This window comes from Triturus cristatus, chromosome 9 (assembly GCF_964204655.1).
Source record: "Triturus cristatus chromosome 9, aTriCri1.1, whole genome shotgun sequence".
NCBI classification, from domain to species: domain Eukaryota; kingdom Metazoa; phylum Chordata; class Amphibia; order Caudata; family Salamandridae; genus Triturus; species Triturus cristatus.
Window position 1 is genome coordinate 340,821,225 of NC_140592.1, and position 25,912 is coordinate 340,847,136.

The window sequence follows — 25,912 nt, forward strand, 5'->3', positions numbered from 1 at the left end:
CCCCAGAGCACTTAAGTGTTTAAATTAAGTAGCACTTCCTTGTATTATCTTTAAACTTCGGATATAGTGAAAACAAAGGGAATCCCCTGCACCGCCCACAATCCTACCGCCTACCATTGTGCATATTCTCTTTAGTTCCCTGCCCCAATAAATGAGTTTTTTTTTTATACAATGAAACACATTCATTAGAAAAAATCCAGTTTCTTCGCCGTGCAATCTATTTGCTTTGCACAACATCTGCCATATTGATTCGAGTACATTTTATCTCTCAGTGTTTGAGTCAAACTATGAATGTATTACCGGTGTGTGTAGCTGCAGGATCTGCAAGGGGCCTGTAGACAGGAAGACTCATCCTGTCAGAGTTTTTCCTTTCTCAGTATGTCCATGAAGGAGAAACTGTACAAAATTCAAAGACGAAGAGACCAACTCCAGCAGAGTCGATTATTCAACGAACAATCAGTCGCCAGCAGAGTGGGAGAGGAACTGTAGGAGAGCTTGCATTTGCAACAACATTGGGACTCAAGTCTCAATATGCCTCTATAAGTTGCTAAATTAATCAGATAGACCAGGGGAGTCCAACATAGGTCCAAGACGTCGAGGTCATGCCAGCTTTTTATCGATTTATTTATGGTCCATTTTACATACAATTACTCCAAATGGAAGCTATTTAAAAACTCAGTGGTTATGTTGAAACTATGACATGTTTATGGCCTTCCTGCACATGCGCTTGGCATGCCTGGGAGAGACTAAACTGGCACATTAGTCAGAGGCACAAAAAGGGAGGGGCACCGAGACTGGCAGACATATAGGATATCTTGGTCTATATTTTCTTTGAATAGTTAGACAGTTTCATATAAATAAATAAATAAATCAGACAGGTTTTAGCTATGCATGCAAACAGTGCTTGCTTTGAAAGATAAACTCACAACATTTGAATACTGAAGAACTAAAATAGAATTCCCATAAGGAATTAGGCTCTAGTAACTAAAATACTAAATTTTATCATTGAGTTGCGAGTCATGCTAGGTAGGAATACTGTTTGAAAAGTAATCATTCTAAGGAAGAATTTTGAAGTACATGCGGTATGGGCAACAATGGGTTACATGCAGTGATAATAATGTGACAAAATGATGACCAAATGAGGTGTCAGGTTTGACAACATTATGCGGCAAGATAAGGTAAATTATACAGCATTATGTGCCACTTTCTGGAGCAGTATATTTTCACTTCTGTGTCACTTTAAAACATATTAATACTATGTATACAAGCGACTCACCTCATTTGTACCCGAGTAACATGTAAATACAACAATTGATAAGTGATCAGTTTACCTTTTTCAATGGCAAGCCACACGGGGTCGGGGGGGGGGGGGGGGGGGGGAATCTTGAGTGGCATTTTTTTTAGTAACTTTTGATCTCTTGAGCTTAAAACCGTTTTTTGTTCAACTTTGCAAGTCATACATGGTGGACATTGTGACAGGTGCAGTAAATTCATAACTATGCGGGAAATGTCACGGGTGCATATATTCAGGGGCCCTGTTTACATAGCACATGTGAAATAAAAAGGGCCTTGACCAAGTGAGCCATAACTACATATTTATGACTCTTTCAACCATGGGTTTCCAAATCTTTGCTTTGGATGCTAAAATGTGTTGCACACTAAAACACGTGAGGTTTCTATATATTTTCTATATGCATTTTAAACAGCAAAGCCGGTAGCAGGCTGGCTGCAGTTCAGCTATTAAACAAAGTTATGCAACCCATTGAGTCAATGAAATAGGTAATTGACTGATAAGTGGATACTGAATAGACAATTCTTTTTCTTATAAGTTCTCTGTGTTAACCTAAAACTGTCTTTAGTTCAGTTATTGTAATAAAAATCTTGTAGTAATTTTTTCAAAAGTAATTTAAATAGTAACATTACCCAGACACTGCTCGTGTTTATATTGCTGGACATTCTTGCCATTCTGTTCACACCGAGTGACAGGTGGTTTGCACTATTGGAGCAGTCACTACTCAAAGCACTCTGCCTCCAACATTCGCTTATGCTGCCTTCCCCCTAGAGCACTTAAGTGTTTAAATTAAGTAGCACTTCCTTGTATTATCTTTAAACTTCGGATATAGTTAAAACAAAGGGAATCCCCTGCATAAGGAATCCCCTGCACCGCCCACAATCCTACCGCCTACCATTGTGCATATTCTCTTTAGTTCCCTGCCCCAATCAATGAGTTTTTTTTTATACAATGAAACACATTCATTAGAAAAAATCCAGTTTCTTTGCCGTGCAATCTATTTGCTTTGCACAACATCTGCCATATTGATTCGAGTACATTTTATCTCTCAGTGTTTGAATCGAACTATGAATGTATTACCGGTGTTTGTAGCTGCAGGGTCTGCAAGGGGCCTGTAGTCAGGAAGACTCATCCTGTCAGAGTTTTTCCTTTCTCAGTATGTCCATGAGGGAGAAACTGTACAAAATTCAAAGACGAAGAGACCAACTCCAGCAGAGTAGATTACTCAACGAACAGTCAGTCGCCAGCAGAGTGGGAGAGGAACTGTAGGAGAGCTTGCATGTGCAATAATATTGGGACTCAAGTCTCAATATACCTCTATAAGTTGCTAAATTAATCAGATAGACCAGGGGAGTCCAACATAGGTCCAAGACGTCGAGGTCATGCCAGCTTTTTATCGATTTATTTATGGTAATTTTACATACAATTACTCCAAATTGAAGCCATTTAAAAACTCAGGGGCTCATTTATGAGCCCCAGCGTCACTTTTGCGCCACCGGTGCGTCACTACCTAGATGCGTCACTTTGCAAATCCCTGCGCTACATTATACCTGCGTCAGGTATAATGTATGCAGGGTGGGCGTTCCCACGTAAGTAAGCATCGTAGAAGTGACGCAGTGAAATCTACGAGATTTCACTGCGCCACTTCTAGGGTGCAAATGCGTCAATATCTTGCGCCTGCCTCACAGCAGGCGTAAGACTGACGCAGGCCCTATCACATGGGGCTTGCCCCATGTGAAAGGACACATTGCTGGAGTTGCATCACTTTTGTGACACACTCCAGCAATGCGTCACTTTTGCGCCTACAGATACGTCAGAAATACTGACGTATCTGTGACTCCTTGCGACATGATGCGTCATACTGTAAATATGACGCATCATTGGAGTCGCAGGGAGGGCGCAGTGAAAAGTGACGCATCACTGTTTTCACGCAGTGATGCGTCACTTTTCATAAATGAGGCCCTCAGTGGTTATGTTGAAACTATGACATGTTTATGGCCTTCCTGCACATGCGGTGGGCATGCCTGGGAGAGACTAAACTGGCACATTAGTCAGAGGCACAAAAAGGGAGGGGCACCGAGACTGGCAGACATATAGGATATCTTGGTCTATATTTTCTTTGAATAGTTAGACAGTTTCATATTAATAAATAAATAAATCAGAGAGGTTTTAGCTATGCATGCAAATAAGTGAAACAAATGTCTACTGTGCTTGTTATCTATGTTGTGAACATTTACTGTTGCAAAGCGCTCTGTATAGACTTGTTATCTTTGATGTGAGCATTTATTTTTGGGGAGCGCTCCGATGCCTTCGGGCCAGCTAGTGCTATATAAAACTCTCAAATAAATAATAAATAAATAAATAAAAAAGACCACTTAATGCTGTATTGTTCAACTATGACTATTACGAATCCCCTCATGTACCTCTTGTAAACGTTATTAAATAACATATAAAGCGCTCTGATATCTTCGGGTCTAGCTAGCGCTTTATATAACTCAAAATAAGAAAACGTTTGATCACTCCACTAATCTCACTCTTGGTAAATACAGGTGTGTAAGCAGCAAGGGTGCCACATATATTAAATCTTATAAACAGCTTCCATGCCTGTTATGACACAATTACAGGGTCTCGTTGGAATGGAAATCTTGACTACTCCAATTTTTCATTGTTTTGAGGGTGAAAAAAGTGACCCAATATTGACTAAGGCACGTAGATCAGCACAAGACAGCAGAAGACTTGGAATTTTGCATAAAGCATGTGTTTTAAACTCCTATTCGTGCACGGAAGAACGATGGATCGCTCAAGGTCCTGGTGCTTTGGCTACGCAAGCGACCTCAACACGGTGGGACGTCATTTTCTTGGATGATCTAAGGGAGCTGTTGCACATCTTAGAACTAGTTTATAGCAGATCTTTCTCTCTTTCAGGACAGTACATTCAATCATTTATTATCAGAAGACCATGCAAACTCCTGTGACTCCCGAATGCTGGGATTCCATCTTTCCCTACTGTACAGACAAGACTTTAACTCCAGCTGACTTACAGCTTTAGGTGTCAACCACACTTTTTGGTGCACAACTCCCAAATCTACATTAAGATTAGACATTCCACCTGCCTGGATATGATCCAGTCCTGAGCGGTGAGCAATTTGGTATCTCTGCAAGTGCTAAGACAAAGTTCATGGTTATTTATCCTGGCAACAGAGAACACTATGCGACTATTATACCCAATTTATCTGTGCCATGCACTGCGATTCCATAAAAGTAAAACATATAGGTATTTGGCTAAATGAAAGCAAGCAAACTCCTCTATTTGAGAAGGAGACACTGCCCCTCTAGACAATAAGGAATGGCAAAGCCAATAGCTCTGGCATTGACTGACAACATGTGGCTTTGCCAATGCATGGGAATGGTTTTTGTAAAACTGTACAAAGGAACTACTTTTTGTTTGCAAGTGCACATTCCGCAAGATGAAAATGCTGACACTCTTAGGTATGCCAATGGTTGAAGTGGGCTGACCCTATGCCCCATGCTGTATTCTGTGATGGCTGGAACAATTTGTGAATGGTACATTGACTATTCAATAGATGGAGAGAGCTGGCTGAAAGCCTCTACAAGTACGTTCATTATAAATATAGCTTTATTAAAATTAAGCGATCTTTGCTAACAGCAGACCTAATTTTAGTTTAAGGTGTTCTTTACTTCTTTGCAAGTCAGTGGAAAAATAAACTCCAGTTGTTTGGCATGCTTGTACAATTTCTGATTGGTGGAAGAGCACACCATGCAAGAGTCCGAAAAACATCTGTTGATTTTTCTAAAATCACTGTTAAGGAACATCTAAAACGGGTATTGGCATAGTCAATGGAAAGCTGTGTGATGACTAAATAATTTATTGCAAGCACAGGAATTGAAAAATGACAAGTGCAAGATCTTTAATTGATTAGCGGACGCACACCATGCATTCTTTCAAGGGAACAAAAAAAGATTAAATGCTGGCACCGTTGACATACAGTCATAAGCTCGGAGAAGCAAAATGAGTTTGTCCTGCAAATGCAAGTTGCTCTTTTTTGCAGTCTTTCTAAACTTGAAGAACATTGCAATACAAGGTACCAAAACCTGTTGTATTTAAATTTTGGGAGCAGTTTAATATTGTATGTAAGGTTTCTTTGAAGAATGTTTCTGGGAAGGGCACTCCTGGACTCCTTTGACAGATGGCATAACACCATTGGATGCCCGGCCAGGGTGGTATAAAGGGGACCCTGGTGTCCACTCATCTCCCACACATGAGATCATTCCTCATGTCTATAAGTGGCCTATTAGAATCCTCCTTCTTTGCCTAAATTGACGTCCAACCATTTGCTAATACTAGTTTCATATCAGAACCATCTCCCGCCCCCAGTCTCACATCAGCCCCAATGCTCAGTCACGCAGTCCATCACTTTCACTAGCAGCCATCCAGTTGCAGAGAACCTCAGCTTTTTTGACATAATCTCACAGCCTTGAGCTTTGATGTAGGCAAAGTGATGACCACAGACTTCAACAACAGTTTCCACAATGTCGTCATTCTCCATCGCTGCTGTCTTCACTTTGCACAAAAAAAGTTCCGTCAAATTTGTCATGGCTTCTCCACTCTATTTATAAAATTGTATATGTTACATCGTCAAACATAGAAAATGTTTAACTGGGAAATAAAACAACAGCATGTCTTATAAATGAAATAAAGGGGCGAAGATAAACAGTGCAGGTCTGAGGAAAACTGACAGATTTGCCTTTCTGCAGGAAATGAGGCGGCTTGCAATAGACCTAAGAATATACTTGTTGTAAAAACCAGTAATAAATATATTCCATCTGCGACATATCCAAGGCCTTTTACAGTGGTCATGTTCCCTTTCATACGAAGAATCTGCCAATGGGAGAAGGGTTTGTGTCAAACTTAAAAGTGTCATGTAACCGAAATCAAAGGAGTCACACATATGACCTGACTCCCTAATTGACACTTCTATGAGATTACAGGAAAAAAATATCAGACAGCCTTCTCTGAACCCAGTGACAAGCAATGTGTACTAGTGAAGAACTTTTCATCGATAACACAGAGCAACAGCATGTTGGCACATCGTGAGTGTTATCTGACTCAAACCACCAGCTACGAAACTTGCTAAAAGCTAAAGACATGCTAAATTTTCTTCACTTGTAGTCGCATATTTTACGTCACAAGTTATTTGCAAAGCAGTCCAAACAGTTGAAAGAAGTAATGTAGGTGTTCCATCAAGTAACTGACACACAGAGTAGGGTTATACCCTATGATAGGCGTGCATGTTTTAATGTTTATTTTTCATTAAACTGTGCATTATTTGTCATGCATTCTGTTATTTGTAAGAACCTTGCAGTTCTAGTTAGTAGGTAGGTAGGGACAGTGAGAATCTCGTTCATCCAACCCACAACTATTGTAATAATAAATCTTAAGAGTTAAGCATTACCTATTTCCAATAGTATGATTCAACTCCTAATATTGTTACTATAACAGAATTTAGGTGTCAAACAAATAAATACTCTTAGCATAGAATTATAATTGAGAAAAAATGTGTTAACAATACAGTGTACATTAGAGTGTTGAGCTAATCAATTAGATGTCTATAAATACTAGGTACATTTTTGAATTGTCCATTAAAGTAGTCAGGCAAAGATTCTTCTTGAATGGGAAAGACATTTGTAGTCCAAGATCAGCTAGAGCAATGTCATTTCTTTGAAACCAAATACCCTGACATCCCATGAAACCATGGGGCATATTAGCAAGGCAGCGCTATAAAATTTTCACTGCTTTTGCGGCCGTTTTCAGCCAAAAAGCGGCGATAATTTTATTGCTTTATCAGCTATCGCGTGAATCCTTGCCTTAGCGCCCTTTCCCGTAACGCCCACCTTTGCATCTCTAATGAGATACAAAGTGGGCGTTCCTTCCCAAAATAACTGGAGAAATATCGCTAACCGACATTTCTCCAATTATCAATGGGCACGCTAACGAGCATAGCGATAAGAAAAGTAGCGCTAACCGCGGTTATCGCTACTTTCCTTACGCCTGCTTTTAGTTTGACTTAGCCATGATATCCAATGGAAGGTGGATGTCATGGTTAAGTATGCCATGACCTATCAACAAGCTATCGCCAAACCTTGTGCGATTATCGCTGGAAATCGCATATTTGGCAGCTTGCGCCAGGAATTTTATCGCTTTTGAGATAAGCGTTGCTGATAGCACGCTAACTCAGCGATAAAATTCCACGATAGCCGGTGATAATTATCCTAGCGCTAAGTGCGCTTAGCGATAAATATCGCCGGTTGTTGCTGATATGCCCCCATGACATTTTACAGTGGAACAGTTTGTGAGATCTTTAATTTCTTGTGATAAATACTGGCAGTAGTTTACTTTACTTTCAAATGCTTGTTTAAGGAAATTTTGTGAATTTTCATATCGGACTGAGACATCTATTACCACAGCAGTACCATCTGTGGCGAACACTACATCAAGGTTTCCTTAATTCACACTGACTATTTTTGATATGAGGTTCCCTATATGTCATCCAACCACATCTTTTCGCTCTATTAATGAGAAGTTAAAGACATGTACCTGATAAATAAGCAGTTGTTTTGCATACATCGGTACTGTATCTGCAATTAGAGAATGTTCAATCTCTTCGCATGGAAATGGTTTCTCTAGTGTATAAGACATTCGCTCTCAGCATCAGCACAGCTATATAATGGTTTTCCTTCAATTTCATGATCTTACTAATCCAGAAATTTGAAGTTGGATTGTTTACTAGATATTTAATGCCATCTCCTTGTATAGGGAGATTTTTCCATTCTTCAAATTCTTCTTTTCAGCAGTCATAAGATGCTAACAATTGCAGATCATAGCTTAGGAATCTAATGTCTAATATGTTTATTTCATGAGGTTTGATTATATTATCAAGGTTACTATTTATTAGATCCCTGCATACATGTATGAGGTAACAATGTACAGTTCTGGAGTGTCTCTTAGATACAATAGGTTGTTGATTTTGTTGATATTTACTATTGTACACAGAATTGGTATATTTAGGCCCCTGTTTGATCTTTTTAAGTAGAGGAGACCATCACAGGTGTATGTAGGTAGGTGGAGAAGTGTTTGACATATTTCTTAATTGTCTGCTCTAACTCGATGAGAGTCTTTGCTTCTGTGCATGCCATTTCTAGTTTACATGACAGCTTTTGAACAAGGTATTGACATTATATTTCAACCTTGAGTGGTAAACTGTGAAAATTATGAGCCCACCAAGATCAATCCTAGGTTTCTCTCACTCTCACCTAGATGCAGGTTTTCAGTTGCCATGGTTTGCAGTTATTCGCCAGGATTTTGACTTTATGATGACTTATAAAAAAATATGTGTGCCTTTTTCACATTGGGTTATAGGCCTGCTGTTTTACTGAATTTTTCAGTGATCTTCAAATTAGAACCCATTTCTTTCCATGTGCTACTGAGTGCTGCTAGTTCATCAGCAAAGGCCAGATATGTAATTTGCTCCATAAATACATCTGATCCAAATGTGAAGCCCTTGCTGTTTTTCTGAAGATGACATATTAGAGGAGCCATGGCAATGTTAATCAACAGTGGGGATAGTGAGTCACGTTGTTTTACTCCATGTTTCATTGTTATTTCTGGTGTAGATTCATTGTCTTTACTCTTGAAGAACATTGATGAATCTTTGTAGAAATCTTTTATTATATCTCGAATGTGTGACGGAGCTCTTTGTCTCTCGAGATTGGTATAATGTTACCAGGGCTGACATAGTCAAATGCTTTTGAAATGTCTGTGAAAACCACTGCAAGAGAGTGTTCAATCGTTTTTGGCCCTTATGACATCCTCTCACTTTTATGAAGCCTTTTCATAAGTATTCATATTAATGAAGGAGGTAAGTCTTTTGTCAGTATTTCTGTAAATTGCTTCATGAATGATGTACCAATTGTAATTAATTCCCAATTGCTTATTTTTATTTTGCTCATTGTTTGGTATATTCTCTGGAGTTAGAATCAAACGGTTCTTTCTTTTTTATGCATTCTGGGACTCACCTCATTATTAACCAAGTGGATAATATTTTAGGCAGCATCCTTGGTTCTTTTTATGAACAATGTATAGATCTTTTAAGAAGTGTGATGTCTTTCGACAGAGGTTTGAAATCCCATTCTTCTAGTATTCTGTCAATAGAGATTAATTTCAATTTGTTTCTTATTTTATTTTTCATTAATGTCTTTATTTTATTGAAAGATATCAATGGCACTTCTCTGGCAAGTGGCATCTTCTGCACCGTTGGTGATTATTTTGGCAATTTTTGTTTTGTCTTTCTTGAACATTGCAAGATATTCCTTATAGCTGTCCTTTAATATTCAAAGCTTTTCTCGTGTGATTTATTAAGCCTTTCATTTTTCTTCTTTGATATGTTAGTTTGGATTGAGTAATTGCGATTCTCATATTGAGCAGTGCTCATAAGCTCTTTACTGATTTCATTTGGAGGTTCATTGCGATTGACTGGGTTGAATGCATAGCACTGGTATTTTCTGAGATATAAATCTGAATTTCTTCTATCATGTCCATTGCAGCTTTGTGATGTTGCAGGTTTTTTGAGTATTTTCGAGCTTCTGATATTATGTCATATAGATCATGAAAGGTAGTGATTTTAGGCGCTACCTTTCTGTTGATAAAGTCTTAACACCTTTCTTTTGTTATTTCCACTGATATTTCAGGTTCATCATTGGAATCACTTTCAATATTGCAGGATGCTCGCTGTACATCAGTTGCAGGGTTTTTACTTTTTTCTCTTTTATCCCTTCATTTCTCTGCAACTTGTTTTCTGTTTTTACTGTCAAAAGGCAGAACCATGAGTGCATTAATTTTTTGTTTGTTTTTTGTTTTCATACACTTTTTCCAATTCAGCAAGCAGCAATATTTCTTCTTTTGACCATAGATTTGATGGTTTGTTGCTTGCTGGAGCAGTGCGTCTAGCAAGATTTTGTGCTTTTGGTTGCGCATGTCTTCCATGTTGCAACATTCCAATTTTTGTTCCGAATCTGAGGTCACAGAAGCTGCAAAGGAATCGTAGCTCTCCCTTTTTTATTCTACCTCTGCATTTTGCATAGTGGCATGCACGAATTCGGCTTTCTGGTCATATTCTAAGCAATATGTTTTCTAAGCTCTTTGAATGTTCTCATTATGTCCTCACACATATCACAGTTGATTTTTTTATTGACATATTTCCAGTTTGTGGTTTTGTTGGTGAAATCACTTTACTTGTCATTTGGTTTATCATTGACCTCATACACATCTGGCAGTTTTTAAATCTTAATGCAATTGTATCACTCTTGGCTGATGAGGCTGCAAATTCAATATTTTCATTGAGGGCAAAGGTGTTTTCATTGTCTATTAATACGGAGGGTGAGCAGGGCAATAAATACAGTGTGATTCGATTCGTTGTTATTCACTGTATTTTTAGATATGGGTGTGGAGTTGACAAAATCGCTTAGGAGGTTAATGATTTGTGGAAAAGACAGCATCTCCCTTTCACCATTTTTAGCAGGGTTTTCAATATTCAGGACCTACCCCATCTGGAATTGGGATCGCTAGCTTCATCATTTCTCGCTAACATGCTCATGGCCATGATAGAACCTTGTTTGGCCTATCTCTATAGACTTCTCCTCAAAGAGAATAGTGGTATATATTCACCAAGGGGCTGATTGGAGGTAAAGGCCACTACAACTGACTGAGAAGAGGATAGAAGAGTGATAGTTACTCTCTCCTTTTACCCGCCCTTCATTGAATTTCTTCACTTTGACATTCAGAGCACATGGCAGAAATCACATTGCATCAACATCCACCTCACAGTGCTATTTAGTTTGCTACCTTCGTCCCCAAGGTTTGAAGATTCCTTCACAACCGGGATCTGTGAGTTGCTGTAAGTAGCAGGCAGTGTGAGAATATTTGTTGCTGAGAGATGGGTGCATTATAAGCTGTTTGTGTGTTGCTGGATTCTGATGAAAGCCCCTGATATTTCTGTGTGTGGTCTCTGGGAATCTATATCAAGATACTTTATATTTCTATTTATATTCGTGATTCATTCATACACTCAATCCACTATTCACTCACTCCATAGTTTGCTCATCATCTCTCTCATTCCAGCCATTCACTAAACACTTCATTCACACATTTTTTCAGACTTTTGATAAGTTTAGCTTTTGCTGCCATTCAGTCATTCACTTTTTAGTTTACATCAGTCCAGTGGTTAATTGTCTGATTCATCCTGTCACGCAGTGCACTTGTTTATTCATTCATTTACTATCCAGCTGAATCATTCGCATTTTATGGGTTATGCTTCCTGTTCATGAATATTGGTATGCCCCGATACAGAGGGTTCAGTTATTCTATAGATGTTCAGCCCCACGGATAGCCCTGGAACTGTTTTTGGTGCTGAAAGTATAAAACACCAAGGTCTATGGCCAGCCAGGGGGCAGAAACACACACTTTGGGTGAAGGGGGTTCCAAATTCCAGTGGCACAGACAGGGGGAGTACTTCAAGGTCTCCTGTGAGTTTTTGAATCCATTTCTGAATGTTGTGCAGTAAGCCAAAGACTGACAGTTGAATATATGCCAATATCTGGACTATTTACTGGAACTGTGATACAAGTTCTGAGTTGTCCTGGAAATCCTGGAGCCCTCACTTAGGGTTAAGGAATCCTTCACCTTCTATTTATTTCCAGGAATATTCTCAACAACAGTTCAGACCATTTGACGTCTGCATCTGTGATCATACATTAGGATTGGATGTTGTGGAGGGACCATGGGGAAGTGCTGGGACACGGATCGGAGTTGGGACAAATTGACAGCTGTTTGCTGGCTGTTGCGCAGCCTTGCAAGAATTGATGCCGGCATCCGATGTGTGGTTCAGAACCATCTTTCAGCAGACAACCGGAGCTGGACTGACATGAACACAGCTTCACAGGTGGTGGATGAAAAAGGTATACTTCAAGTTTAAATGCGAAGTTTCTTGTTGAGGGTACAGAGCAAAAGAGCCTGTCAAGCAAAGCATTTACTCCTGGTCTTCCCACGTGCACGCTCACCATGGGAACAGGTAGCAAGTAGAGGCAATGTTCAGGAAGTAAAGAGCAGGTCCAAACAGGCCTCTCAAGCTGTTGCTCCACAAAGTACTATCTGAGAGACAGTGTCTGGGGTTGTTACTATAGCTAAATGTTCTGCATGGATTAGCGGTTAGCTCAACATGGAGTAGGTTATGCTATAAAAATTGTATTTCGAGTAGGGGAAGGATTATAACAATTGTTTGTCTGCCCCTTCAAAGGGGTTGGCAATTCCCCAAATATGTCCTATGGACGGTCTTTTAAGGGTTTCCAAAAGAGTCTTATAAGAGGTGAGCTGCGCATACTGGATCCACACTATTGGGGCAAGGCATTATGAACAAAATATATTCAATTTATGGGAAATAATGAGAACAGGTCTGCCCTGCCTCAGTGGGAAGTAGAATATTTTGTGATGCATTCCACTAACCTTATGCAAACTTATCATCAGTGCTTACTGTGACTATTTTTTTAAAAAAATTGTGAGTTGTAGGGGAGTGACCTTTGCAACTGCCATCTCGTAACTTATTTTGTTGTTGTGCCGTGCCTGTGATTAATTGTGGGACGATCTTGTTGTTACTATTTTATTGTAATTTTAATGTTTATAATAATTTTAATCAAAATAGGCAAATAAAGCATTTGTATATGTTTTACTTAGTAGAGGGTAACAGTACTTTTGTAGGTCAGGTGGAGCTGGGTAGACATTCAGTAATTCATTGCATGTGCTTGTGGTTCCAGTCCCTTAGGTTGCCACATTTAACTCAAATCTGGACTCTTAGCAGAGGCGTGGGGGCTATGGCTAGAGGACTGGAGGTGTGTATCATTAGTCGAGGCACCTTGGTTACAGTGAGAGGCTTGAGTCAGGTACATTGCATTGAAGCCCTAGCAACAAAACACTGTAGGGTAATCTGGTGCTAATGTAAAGCGCTCTAATGCCCTCACACCAAGTTCACGCTACATAAAATTACAAAAAAAGGTATGAGCTTGTTATAAATAAAATGCCCTGGAAGTATTTCGTCAGAATACGAGCGTAGAACACTGCAGACGTAGCACAAGGTGTTAGCTAGTAGTTATGGTTCAGGGATCATAGTATGGGGTATCAGTTACTAGTTACGGCACTAGGTTTATTTTGCCTGACATTTTGCCACAGCACGCTGTGCTTCGATACAGACTGCCTCAAGTGTGATAAGCTATTAAAATGCAGCAGAATCTGCTTTTTTGATCTTTGTGTCCGCCTGACACCTAACTCCATTCTCCTTCCTTTATTCCAGTCCCCGAAGGGTGGAGACCACAGCGGGACCGGTTTGCATGTACTCTTGAACCGAGAGGAGCTGACAGTGGAATAGACAAGTTGGCAATGGCTCTTCTGTGGAATGTCCTATGCTGGCTCAGCCTCACGGGCTTGGGCTACGCTGGCAGTGGTACCATCATCCCCCGACTGAAGCTGTCCTTCCAAGGTAGGTTGAACCACGTATGGTCAGGCTTCCTGCGGCCTGAACACTTTTGCTTGCTACTCTCTTGTTGTGCTCAGACTTTGGTAGAATGATGCTCCAACGGAAGGAGGGTGAACTTTATCAATAACATCTTCCACAAAAAAAAGGTGTACGTCAACTAAATAGATACCCGCACCTGTCCAAGCTTGTAAAAAACACAATTTTTGAGCTCCTTGGCATTCTTAAGTTTATCGCTCTTCTGCATACAGAGACACTTTACTTTTCTATAGTGAAGAAGGCTGTAAAGGGCAGCTCCCACAGTAATGATGGATGTATGATGGTACAACGCGTACCATCACAACGCGGTATGTTACATCGCGGTTTTGACAACGCAAGTCGTTACATCGACTTGCGTTGGAGGGCGCTGGATTTAGGAATAGCGTGAATTACTATTCCAACTCCAGTCTACGTACAGTAGGGAAGGTGTTGGAATAGTAATTCACACTATTCCTTAGTCTAGAGCGCCCTCCAGTGCAAGTCGGTGTAACGACTTTCGTTGTAAAAACCACGATGTAACCATACCGCGTTGTAATGGTTGCGTGGTAAAGGATGTTTCCCATTAATGATGGTTTCTATTTAGATAACAGTGGGCTTGTAGTGTTGCACGGTACCCCCTTGACCTCGCCACTCTGTTACTTCAACACATTCCGCTCTATATAAGTGAAGCAAAACAGCATGCACTCACCTGTAATTTTGGGTGTTAATTTCATCCATGAAGAAATATAGTCATTGTGGGTCGAGGATTACTCCTCAATGCTTCTCCGGTTTACAACAGAAAAAAAGCAAAACTAAATTTTTTTTAATAATGTGTATTTGTCATACAAAAACAGTATATGTCAGTTAATAACATGAAAAAATAAATGTAGAGTGCTAAAGGTCATCTTGAGGTAACGGTGGGGGGAGTTAAAAGCAAGGCGGAAAAGTGATTGGTATGTTGTGGATAGGGCGGTAAACACATTGGTTTGACCATTGTGGTGCACCTTAACTTTTGTAGCAGACAGTCTTTTTTGCCTGTAGCCAAGCTGGGAGAACTGTTGACAAGCTGATGCCACTGAGAGGATAACAAGGCTCACGCAGAGCCAGCCCTCAGTATTCAGCCTAAGCCCCTAGTATTGCCCATCTTTCCCCAGCGGTGGTCTGAAGGCCTTCCTACAGGTTTGTCTATGACCTAAATCTCTAATGAAGAGAGAGGCGAGAACTGCCTGTATCCTCCCTACACCATAATTTCCTGAATATAGGATACTTTGGGCAGATTTAGGAGCCCATACTCTACATTGTAAGTATGTATCTGAGTAGACCAAGACAGGAGCCAGTGCACAACAAAATTAATTTGCTACAACTGCTGAGCTGTCACCCACCCAGAGGTGGAATGCTTCATCCTAGGACCGGCTTGACACTCATGTTAGAAAATGTAACACAAGTAGGCTCCCTTTTTAATAAGGGTTGTTTATGCAGAAACCACTATGGTTCCGATCTGTGTTATAACTAAAACACCATCTCATGGTCTCAGTGGTGCGCTGAGAAAAATGGAGGACCAAATATCAATAAAATAACCTCATAATTTTATTTTGGTTGCTAGTAGCCAAGTCTGTATTGAAAGGGGAATTATTTTTCAACCCTTTCTTACTGACAACATCTTTCGGATTTTATGTAAAGACTTAATGAGTGAGGCGTATTTCTGAGGACCAAGATGCCAGCCTACATTCCTAACAACACTACCTAATATTCAAGAGTGTCACTAAGGTAAATGTAATATTTGGAGACAAATGAAAACATTTTAAATCAGATTTTCTAGATTCTGGTGACCAGTGGCGATAGTACTATTCAATTCCACAGAAAACCTGGAAGAAGAGAAAGAACAAATGGCAAATAACGACAACAGCCTTGTCTGTGGATGCCTTCATAGTATGTAGAGTAGCCAGTCAGAAGGAGATACATGTCTTCATGGGACTGGGAGAACAATTGTGCCAGGCCAAGCACTCAAAGAACATGTCAATAAGGCCTCTGGTGCAAACATAGCTTGCAGTTTTATATATATCTACTGGCGGTCGCCAGTAGATAGTTATAGTTAGGACCGTGTTTCCATAGGAAATCTCAAAATTCTATTTTGAATAACTTTGGCGCCGGTTGACGAATCCTCGCGAAATTTTCAAAACTAATGGGGCGCTCCGCTCAGCTCCTACCCTGAAAGTCTCGGGGGGATTTGTCAAGCGGGGGCCAAGAAAAAAGGGGGGTCCCAAAACGCATTTTCCCATAGGACCTTTAATCGAAGGTACAGCCCGAACGACTGAACAGAATTACTTGAAATTTGGCAAAGAGGTAGTCCTCAGGTCAGGGATGTGCCTTTTGCATATATGGTGTCAATCTGTTCAGTAGTTCCTGAGAAAATTGCAGTTTAAAGTACATAAATATCTATAGCCGCGCACCGTGCGCGCACCGTGCGCGCACCCTAACGTGCGCAAGCGTAATTCTGATTGGTGGTTACATGTCAGTCAACGTTCGAATCGGTCGACATCAGGAAGTGTCGGCCACCATTTTGTTTGTTTTGAGTGCGAGAGTGAAAATGGAAGGTGGCGAACGTGAAAAGGGGGCAGGGTAGAGAGTTCCTGACCCCCTAGCCTTTGTCAGGGGGTCCCTGAAGGACCCCGAAGGCAGAAAAAAACATTTTTTTTTTTTTTTAAAGTCGCTGGGTGAAAAACCATTAAAAAATTTTTTTTTTTAATTTTAAGACGTAGTTTATTGTAAAATAAATATATAAAAAATATAATAATAAATACATAACTTAGCATTTAAAAAAACGTACAAATTCACTGAAAAAACCATAGGTTTCACACACGTTATAGTTAGGAATTAGCATTTAAAAAACCTTGCAAATTCACTTAAAAAACCATAGGTTTCACCCATGTTATAGTTAGGTGGACATTTCACTCGTAAAAAAACAATGAAATTCCCCCGTTATAGTTAGTTGAGATAACTATAACTCGCACGACCGCCACTCTATCACAAGGATGATGTCATCAGTGATGTCATGAGTGATGCCACTGACCATGTCATGAGTGATGTAATATGTGACGTCATGAGCAGAGGAATGCGGGCGCGCGAGTTATAGTTATCTCAAATAACTATAACGGGGGATTTCATTGTTTTTTTACGAGTGAAATGTCCACCTAACTATAACATGTGGGAAACCTATGGTTTTTTAAGTGAATTTGCAAGGTTTGTTAAATGCTAATTCCTAACTATAACGTGTGTGAAACCTATGGTTTTTTCAGTGATATATATATATATATATATATATATTTTTTTTTTTATCAAACAATTGCCTGGTTATTATAGTACTAAAATTACTAGGTAGCAAGAAACCTTTATGAAAACAAAATATATATTTCAGATCATGCTTTTAATTTTTAATTTTATACCAAGCTTTCAGATTTTCCCTACAATGCACCCTGAATTTGCCCAAAAATACACAATTTGCCCGTGCATTTATAATCAATAAACTCATGTTCCATTATTAATTTCAGTTTTTTCAACTCAGTTATGAGGGACTGGGCATCAGCAGATCTCTTTTTTTGTGCGATCAGCAGCTGAGGTACACGAGTCCTAAAAAAGACCAAGTGATTCTTTTAGAGTTTGATGGACCGGCTCATCCACCATAAAAGAGCAAATGCTCAATTCTGCAAAACTCACATTTCCACCACCCTAATTAAAGCTGAGGGAACTGCTGGGTTTGTATCAGCGGGCCCTCAGCTGGTTTCCGCCAGTGGAACCCGTGACCCAGATGTTCTTCCGCCATGGAACTGGTGGGTCATAAGTGCGGTCACCCAGCCCTATAGGTTCCAAGTGACCATCATTCATTTTCTCTTGATCTGGGACCTTAATGCTAGAAATTGTGATCCCGGTGAGGGAAATCAAACAGTGCCATCCTCCCCCACAAAACCTTGATGAGTGCTTGGCCACTGTTTTTGTTCTTCTAGAACAAACTTCTGCTTTAGGAGTTTGTTCTTGCAGAACAAAATACTTTGCTGAGTGGGTTCATCAAATATGGAGCCCGCTCAGCAAGGAGTCAATGGCTTCATTGGACATGCTGGTGCAGAGACTAAATTGAAGTGCTACGCAAACAGATGATGGACAGAATGCTGAATAAATCAAACATTCACCCCCAGTCTAGAGATCTGGGTTAAATCCATTGTTCTTTTGCTCACCATGCCACCACAGTTTACACCCAGCCATATGCCAATCGGTCTTGATCCTGATCCTCAGTTTACACCCAGCTCAAACTGCCAAGCCCGGTCCTCCCTGGACCGAAAGCAGGCATCCTGGGACCGGTTTCAGAGTATCAGCCCTCATCAGCCAGGCTAGCTTGAATCCAGTGGCACAGTGAGCAAGGGACCCATGTCTGGGTATATCCATCCCACTTAGGGTGAAAAGTGCTACACAAGCAAATGATGGAAGGACTTAATTGAAGGCGCACAGATTCTCGCCAGGGAGGTGGGATCTTTAAATCTGGTGGGTTCTAGACTGTAAATAAAGCTCCAAACTCTGTGTTGCAGTCCGACCTAAATCACTCTCACTGTGGAATTCAAACAAATTGAGTGATCTTACAGCACTCTACTATCTTTGACTCCATTCTTGCTACCATAAAGCATTTTCAAGTAATAACTTCTTTTTGTACAGCACTTCATCTTGTACTATTGTATGTTCTAAGAGATGCAAAGAACAGATGTTACTATTATCTAATTTAAACAAAGAATGGACTATTGCATAAATGAGTCGAATACCATTCTACTAAAAGTAATAGTGTGCAGAAGAGTTTTCTGTAACCACAAGACTAGGGTTTGATGATATCCCTCGTGATCCTCGGGTGTGGGTGAGTGAGAAAAATAAGTGCACACACCGAGCTAAGAAGGGAGGATACATTCTCTGAACCATTGAAATGCTCAAAAAAACAAAATATACAAAAAACAAATTTGCAATTCAGACCGAGGAACATGTATTTACAGATGCACATTTGTCAATTTATATGCATCTGCTGGCGGGCCTGCATTTTCTCTTCAATATGCCTTTGCTGTCTCACCCAAGGGGTGTGACACAATAGTCGGCCTCCGTCCAATGCAACTAACATTACCCCTCCCTGGTCTTAACTCCTCCAGTATGACTCTGTGCTGAGGCCCAGCAGATGTTCATCCTTGCAATTTGTTTTTAACAGGTATAAAACATATTCCAAACAATTTTCTGAAATTAATAGGATGGGCCCTTCATGGCTATTGCTGTGTTTTTCAACATGTCTTGGGAGAACCGATCCGGGTCGAACTTGAATCACTTTAATTTTGAGGTGATTAGAGGTTCAAGAAATGCTCAACCGATTGGGTGGTTTGAGTTCTAGGTACTTTCAGACCTACATTTGCCAACCTGAATATGGGAAGGCATATTTAGGCATTTAGCCATCTCGTGGGATTTGATGGGTAAAAACGATTTGCCGCAGGACTGATTTGAACCTCTAAGATGGAGGAACACAGCCTGGCTTCCTCACCACTGCTCCTCTTGCCAATGAATATACAAGACCTGTTTGTACTTTCTGAAGCAGAGGCTACAGCACTCCTCGATTACTGCAGTGCTCAAAAGGTTGCAGTGAGTGTGAGGATATATCCCAACGGCCTGTAGTTAAAGGCAAGATAAAGCTTTTATTTCACAAGTATAGGCCTAGAACACAGCCAGTATGCGTCTTGCTTGATGTACAGCGTCACGAGCTTCTTCAGAGCCAATAGGAAAGTGTGTCAGGTACTGCAGGCAAGAAAATGTCACTCCAGTTCTTAATTGGAAAACGGCACGGTCTTGTTGGGTCCAGTATGATCAATCGTCTATGTAGTTCAATTTGCTGGGTGGTTGGGTCGCCCCACGGGGGCAAAAAGCACTGACAGCAGTTTGTTCCTAAAAAGATAAAAGAGTACTTTAAACTCATAGACACCTAATAACCCATTCTTTGTAACAATTGAATATACTCAACTCTTTCTTATTCAGTACGGGTTGGGCTCTTCAACAATGTGCTGCAGAAGTAAGTCTGTCCTAAAAAAGCATTCCACCAGCCTTCTGGGTGCTTGCTCATTTAGTAAGGTTTGCTTGACCGTTTCAGCTGAACGCGTGCAGGTATATGCATCATTGAATTCTGCAGAACTTGATCTGTCTCCTCTAAGATGCTTGCTATGTAGTTTACTCACTGAACCTAAATTATGAAATTAATATTCTTGTCTAGCATTTGTGTTAGAAAATAGCATTCTTTTTTATGAAAACGTGGAACAGAATCCATTCTGCATAAATTAATCTGTGTACATTCACCCAGCGGTGCAACATTCCTGGCGGCCTTCGTCGTATGTACAGAAAAACCCATAAGTTCTTGATGCTTACCTTTGTCTCTTCCATGGACCAGTATTTTATTCCCTGTCATCGTACAAGCACTTCCTTTTGCACGAATAGGTGTGGCCATGATCTGCAGACTGCCAAGCACTGGGCATAACGAAGGGGTGTATGGATTGTCTCTTGGTGGTCTCCTGTATAGCTGCAGTCTGCTCTCTGTCTGGTAGAGTGTATCATGTTAGAAGCTTGTATCTGTTAAATAATATTATGGTCACGGTTGATACTGCAGCATGTTAGTGTATGAAGGGCAACCATAGGGGTTCTAGTTCACATGCTAAGTCCCAATGACTCGTAGCCCTAGCACCTCAGAATCACTTATTGGCCACATTTGAATGCGTCCCATGGACTGCCTTGAATTCTTATGTTTCATTCTGTCAGCTCCTTCGCAAATTTCTCTTTGTATTTCCTTCTTTCATTTGTCTGTTCTTTTTATTTCTCTTTCACACCCTCATTTTCTCTACAGCTATATTAGTCTTCAGTGCGAAGTGTGAATTGTGACCCAGCTGAACCGCAGCAGCGGTCGTGGGAATGCCACCATCTTAAGTTCTATGATTATCTAATAGCATGCCGTCACCCTACTTACTACAAGTGTAATGTGTGTTCTTGAAGAGTAAAGTATGTATCCTTCCGGCACTGAACCTTGTACAGCATCACAAGAGCCAGAAAAATCTGAGCCAAACAGAGGTTTAAGGAAAGAACTACAGTGGAAACCAATGGAGCTAGCCAATCAAGTGGCGGCCCACTGCTATTGGTTCCTACCCAGGAAGTGAGTCATGTAGCTCAGGATTCCTAGCACTAGAACACCTTGAGATCCTGATTATAATAGCGTGCCCTGGATGGACTCCTTGAAAAATGTGTAGGCACCTACCTTGCCAAAACCTGTTACGCGTTTCGTACAGGCTCCGCTGTCACACAATCAATGTGCGGGGTGCGCCTGTTGCCTTGTTTAACGAAAACTAGTATTCTCCCTACCAAAACTACCGATACATGACTAGAACACATTTTAAAACGTTTTCGTCTTATATTTACTGTTTCCTGTGTATTCATAAGTGTGTAAATTCTGGCTTGAAATGATTTTGCTAAATTTTGTACCGGTTGAACTCTAAAATACTGGTCATGCCGGTATAAAACTGGCAATGATGTGCCTTATGCCCTGGACAGTTGGTAGTGATATCTCTTCCCAGCATAGATCCCTGTTGGCCCTACCTCCGCATTCAGGCTCACCCACCTTTCTTTTCATCGCCTCTTCCCCACTGATTCAGTGGCTCTCTAGTGCTCTCCTCCAACAAAACTTGCCTCTCTCGGGGCTACTGCGTGGCTTCTGCGCACAGTGCCTCGGAAAGGTTAATGCATTAATTGCATTCCTTTAACCTCTAGCTTAGTACCCGGTTTTCCAACGGGAAGCTAAAAGCTAATTAAAAAAAAAAGAAAACAGCTTAGTCAAGTGCTGCCCCTGCAGTAGGCTGGGGCGTCTGGTTGCCGGGCTGCTGCATGAGAAGTCACGCGAGCTCTCAACTCCCACGGTCAAGTCCTTCAGCGCCCTTTGCGTCACGCACCAGAGTGGCCACCCAGGCGGGGCACGTGACGTACAGAGAAGGGAGGGGTAGAGGGGGTGGGCGGCTGTAGGTGAGGGAAAGAAGGTGAGGAGAGGCGAAGTCTATGAGTCACAGAAAGAGAGAGAGGTACGGGAAGGATTGAGAACAGGGGCCCAGCTACCATTGATGCAGCAGGTGCAGTGGCACTGGAACTCATTGAATTCTGACAATATTTTACTACCCCAACAAAAGTGCCTGGGCCATTGTCCTTCCTTGCACCAGGGTTCATGGCACCTTCCTGTGCTACATGTTAAGAAAAGGCTGATTTGAGCGGCCACCAGAAGAGGGCGCCGTTTAAAACATTGAAGCATCAACCAGTGGCTCACTGCCTAGAAAATACGGAGGTATGTCAACATATGTCTGGTCTCCAAAGGTTCCAGAAGTCAATGGACTCACCCTGGAGAGAGAGAGAGAGAGAGAAAGAGAGAAAGAGAGAGCGCGCTGCTGAAAGGTGAAAGTGAAAGCCAAGGACATTTGACAAGTGCGTCCCTGCTGCGAATGTTTCCACTCTTCCAGGAAAACGCAACTTGGTGAACCAAAACCTTACTGTAATGTTTCCCAACATAAAAAAATGTAAAGTGGCCACGGATGAGTATCACACGAACCAATGGAGGAAGTAGGTGGGTGTTTGCCCTTTCTTTAAAAAAAAAACACTCGAAAGTTGGATGAAATGCTTGAATGCTCAGCCTTTCCAGTCCAACGTTTTTAATTTGTCTGTGCCATTTTGGATAGAAACCAGCCATATGTAAATAAGTATTGGCCGCACCCGAGAACAGATGCCATGTGCTATTACTCGTCACCTTTGAGTAAGAACACAAGCCATGTTTAAAAACCCTTAGAATGGACTGCTGGCAAGAAAGAAATTGAAAAGGTGGGGATATGACAAGTTTGTTTTTCATTCCCCGTTTGGGCTGCATTCCCGTCAACTTATAATCATTTATTCAGTCGTGTACCGATTTCAGCCTACCATTGATGAACATAGAATATCAGCCTTGCTCTAAGAGCAGATGATATGCCCAAGTGGGACCGTATTCTGGTGGGACAGCAGCATTTTCTTAACACTTCAAACAGCTATGGAAAGCAGAATAGATTTAAATAAATTACACAGGGACAAAGACAATGTCCCTAAGGTGTAGCGCTGTACATGATATATTTTCCAAGTACAATTAAGAGGTTTAAAAGTGAGGGTGTATTGTACTGTAGCATTTCTGTATACCTTTCCTACCTCTTGCCGAGGCCCTGATGAACTTTCTAGGGAGCCATGTAGGTATTTTCTACAGGAGTAGTGCATGGATGACTTAAGGGTGTTGCCTATATCACCTCTATATGACTATTGAGTTTTAGTGTCTTGTGTAAGGCCCGGAGAGTGTGTTTCAATGTTGAAACGTATACATAAGTTAGTATGTTCTTTACAAGTTATCTTTCATGGCATACACTTCAAAGGCACAGCTAACGAGGAAGCTAGCCTCATAATGACCTTTATCAATTTTACTCCTTGTACGGTGGCAGCTGGGTTAAGCAGACTTAGATGGCATTTATGGGAAAGGTAATCTAGCTGCTTCTGCATGTAGCTTAGCTGGTCAGCTCATAACCTTGTTCATCAGGTCCTAGAGTGTGTGCAAAGGGTGTGGAAGAGTAGGCTCACGGCAGCCCTGAGATGGGCGCTTGGTATCTTAGTCCATCACAGCTCACTCTGTAGTTGAAACCGTGGTCTACTAGGCTTTGTAAATGTCCTGCAGGAGGTTTTTTTAGCAACATGCCTACTGGTGCACAATGTGGAAGGGAACTATTCTTTCAGCAGCTGAAAGCACAAGGTTGTATTTGTGCCTGGCTGAATTGCAAGTTTTGAAATTAATTTTGTATACTGGAATATCATATCCAGGACCACTGGAATTATGCGATACTGCAGCTTTTTTTTTTTTTTGCATAAGTGCGGATTTGCCGCATTTACCACCTAGTTCATCTGCGGCAAAATCCGCAGATTTTAACACACAAAAATAGTTTCTAGCTCAAACGGGTCAAATGTTACTAAAAATATCAAGACGTGTTTGCACACAGTGGAAGGTCCATGGCAAAGGTTGCCTGTTCATCTTTCAGTTACGTATTTCAGTTTTTGGTTGTTAAACTGGTACTAGTGAGGTGAAATCTTGGCCCAGCCAGAATTACCATGTGTACAAATTACAAAATAATGAAGTAATGCTATAAAAAACCCTGCCACATAACTTGGTGGTCCCTTGCTGTATAATTCCAGTGGCCCATATCATATCCCTTCTTTCAAGACATTGCTATAAGCTGAGTTTGTCTGAACAAAATATTATGCTGATAAAATAGTAATTGAATTTCTGTCCTCATGGTCTGGAAGCCATTGGAAACAAGTTCTTTGAAATGTTTTACCAAATTTTAATATGCAATTAGAGTAGTCCTGTTACTCATAAAATTGGATTAGGATCAACGTTACCTTGAGGCCAGTTCACATGGCCTATAAACACTATCCTGCTACCTGCCAATCATTATTTGTACCTTCCTTACATAGCACACGTTGGCCACCAGATGGTGATTGGTGAATCTTTACAAAAACTCCCATTAAATAGATGAACAGCATTATATACAGTCATAAATATTGTTATTGTACTATGCAAGAGAAGGAAACCTTACATCATATATGTGGATGTCCCTTATTTTATGAAATGAGAATTATCTGTTAAGATGAATCTATTGAAGGCTCAGAAATAAGCAAAGGAAAATACCTATTGTGTGTATCAAATTGGCATGGTGAGTGGTCAGTGGTTGTAGACATTTCTAGGTCTAAATTACAGTGTAAAATGTTTGAAACAATGTAGAAAGTGAGCAATGCTTTCTCGTAATTACTATTAAATCGGTTACTAGTAACACCTGTTGTTTACAGTGCTTCGAAAATGGAGAACTGTGGAGCAAAGAGATATATACAAAACAGTTATTATCCATTAAAGTAGTTTCTTTGCGATTGGCATTGGTGACTCTAATGCTTTGGATATTTTTATGCCAACCACTTATTGGGGTTCTAAAACATTTAATTATGAATCTAGCACGCTGATTATTATCTGTGATATGACAGCAGCCAAGAAGACACATGGACTGAATGGTCAGGCTGGCCTTAACTGCAGTAGGCCTCTGTGTTCATTTGATATGTCATGGTAGTGGTTGATCCAGATCGTGGAGCACTGAGGAAGGTGCCCCATTCAGTGAGACGTCCTGCACTCCTGCAGTCTACATCCTACTCGTGTGAATGAAGCTTGCTCTCCTGTTCATTCTATACCTGGTATGTATGCCGAGTGTAACTTACAGCTGCCTGTGCTGTACCTCATCTGTATGCTATCTGCCATACCTGATACCTGATCTGCATCTGCAGGAAGCTTGCACTGCAGCTATCTGTGTTGTACTACACCAGGGTCTGCAGGAAGTTTACACTACCAGTTCAGCGTATGCTGGATGCTTGCACTGCTGCTGCCTGTGTCTTACTAGATGTGTTTCTGAAGAAAGCCATTATTGCTACTGTCTGTGCTGTACCTGTTCCAATCTGCGGGGCGCTTGCACAGGTGCTGCATAGTATGTGCCCATTGTGTGCCTGCTGGAAGCTTGCACTTCAATTGTATGGGTTCTGCCTGCTACACATATGCTTGAAGCATGCACTGCTGTTGAATGTGCTGCACCTATACGCATGTTATCAAAACTCAAGTAAAGTGGACTTTGAGACAGATGACCAAAGATTCCCTGATCAATATATTTGGACTTGATGAATTCATGAAAAAAATATGTTGTTGTTGTTGTACTTTACACGTGTACTCTGTATAGTATGACTACACGCTCCTTTTCACTCTATGTGTATCAATAGTTGTATTTTTTGTGACTTCTAAGCTGTGGGGTCACGAAAAGTCTAAGCATACGAGATCTGGATATTAAAGAGAAAACTATACCTGTGCCACAGTCTATGGCCC

At 40.8% G+C, this 25,912-nt stretch overlaps 1 protein-coding gene across 4 annotated transcripts in view; it reads left to right on the forward strand.

Moving 5' to 3' along the window:
* Nucleotides 1-25,912, forward strand: part of SEMA3B (semaphorin 3B) — a 427,981-nt gene that overhangs the window by 263,200 nt on the left and 138,869 nt on the right. For 3 of the 4 annotated variants that reach the window (XM_085625087.1, XM_085625088.1, XM_085625086.1), the window contains one exon: nucleotides 13,708-13,893. In XM_085625087.1, coding sequence (XP_085481213.1) covers nucleotides 13,794-13,893 — 100 coding nt within the window. In that variant the 5' untranslated portion in view covers nucleotides 13,708-13,793. Of the gene's footprint in view, nucleotides 1-13,707; nucleotides 13,894-22,431; nucleotides 22,559-25,912 lie in introns of those variants that run through there. The other variant, XM_085625089.1, reaches the window with a different exon arrangement.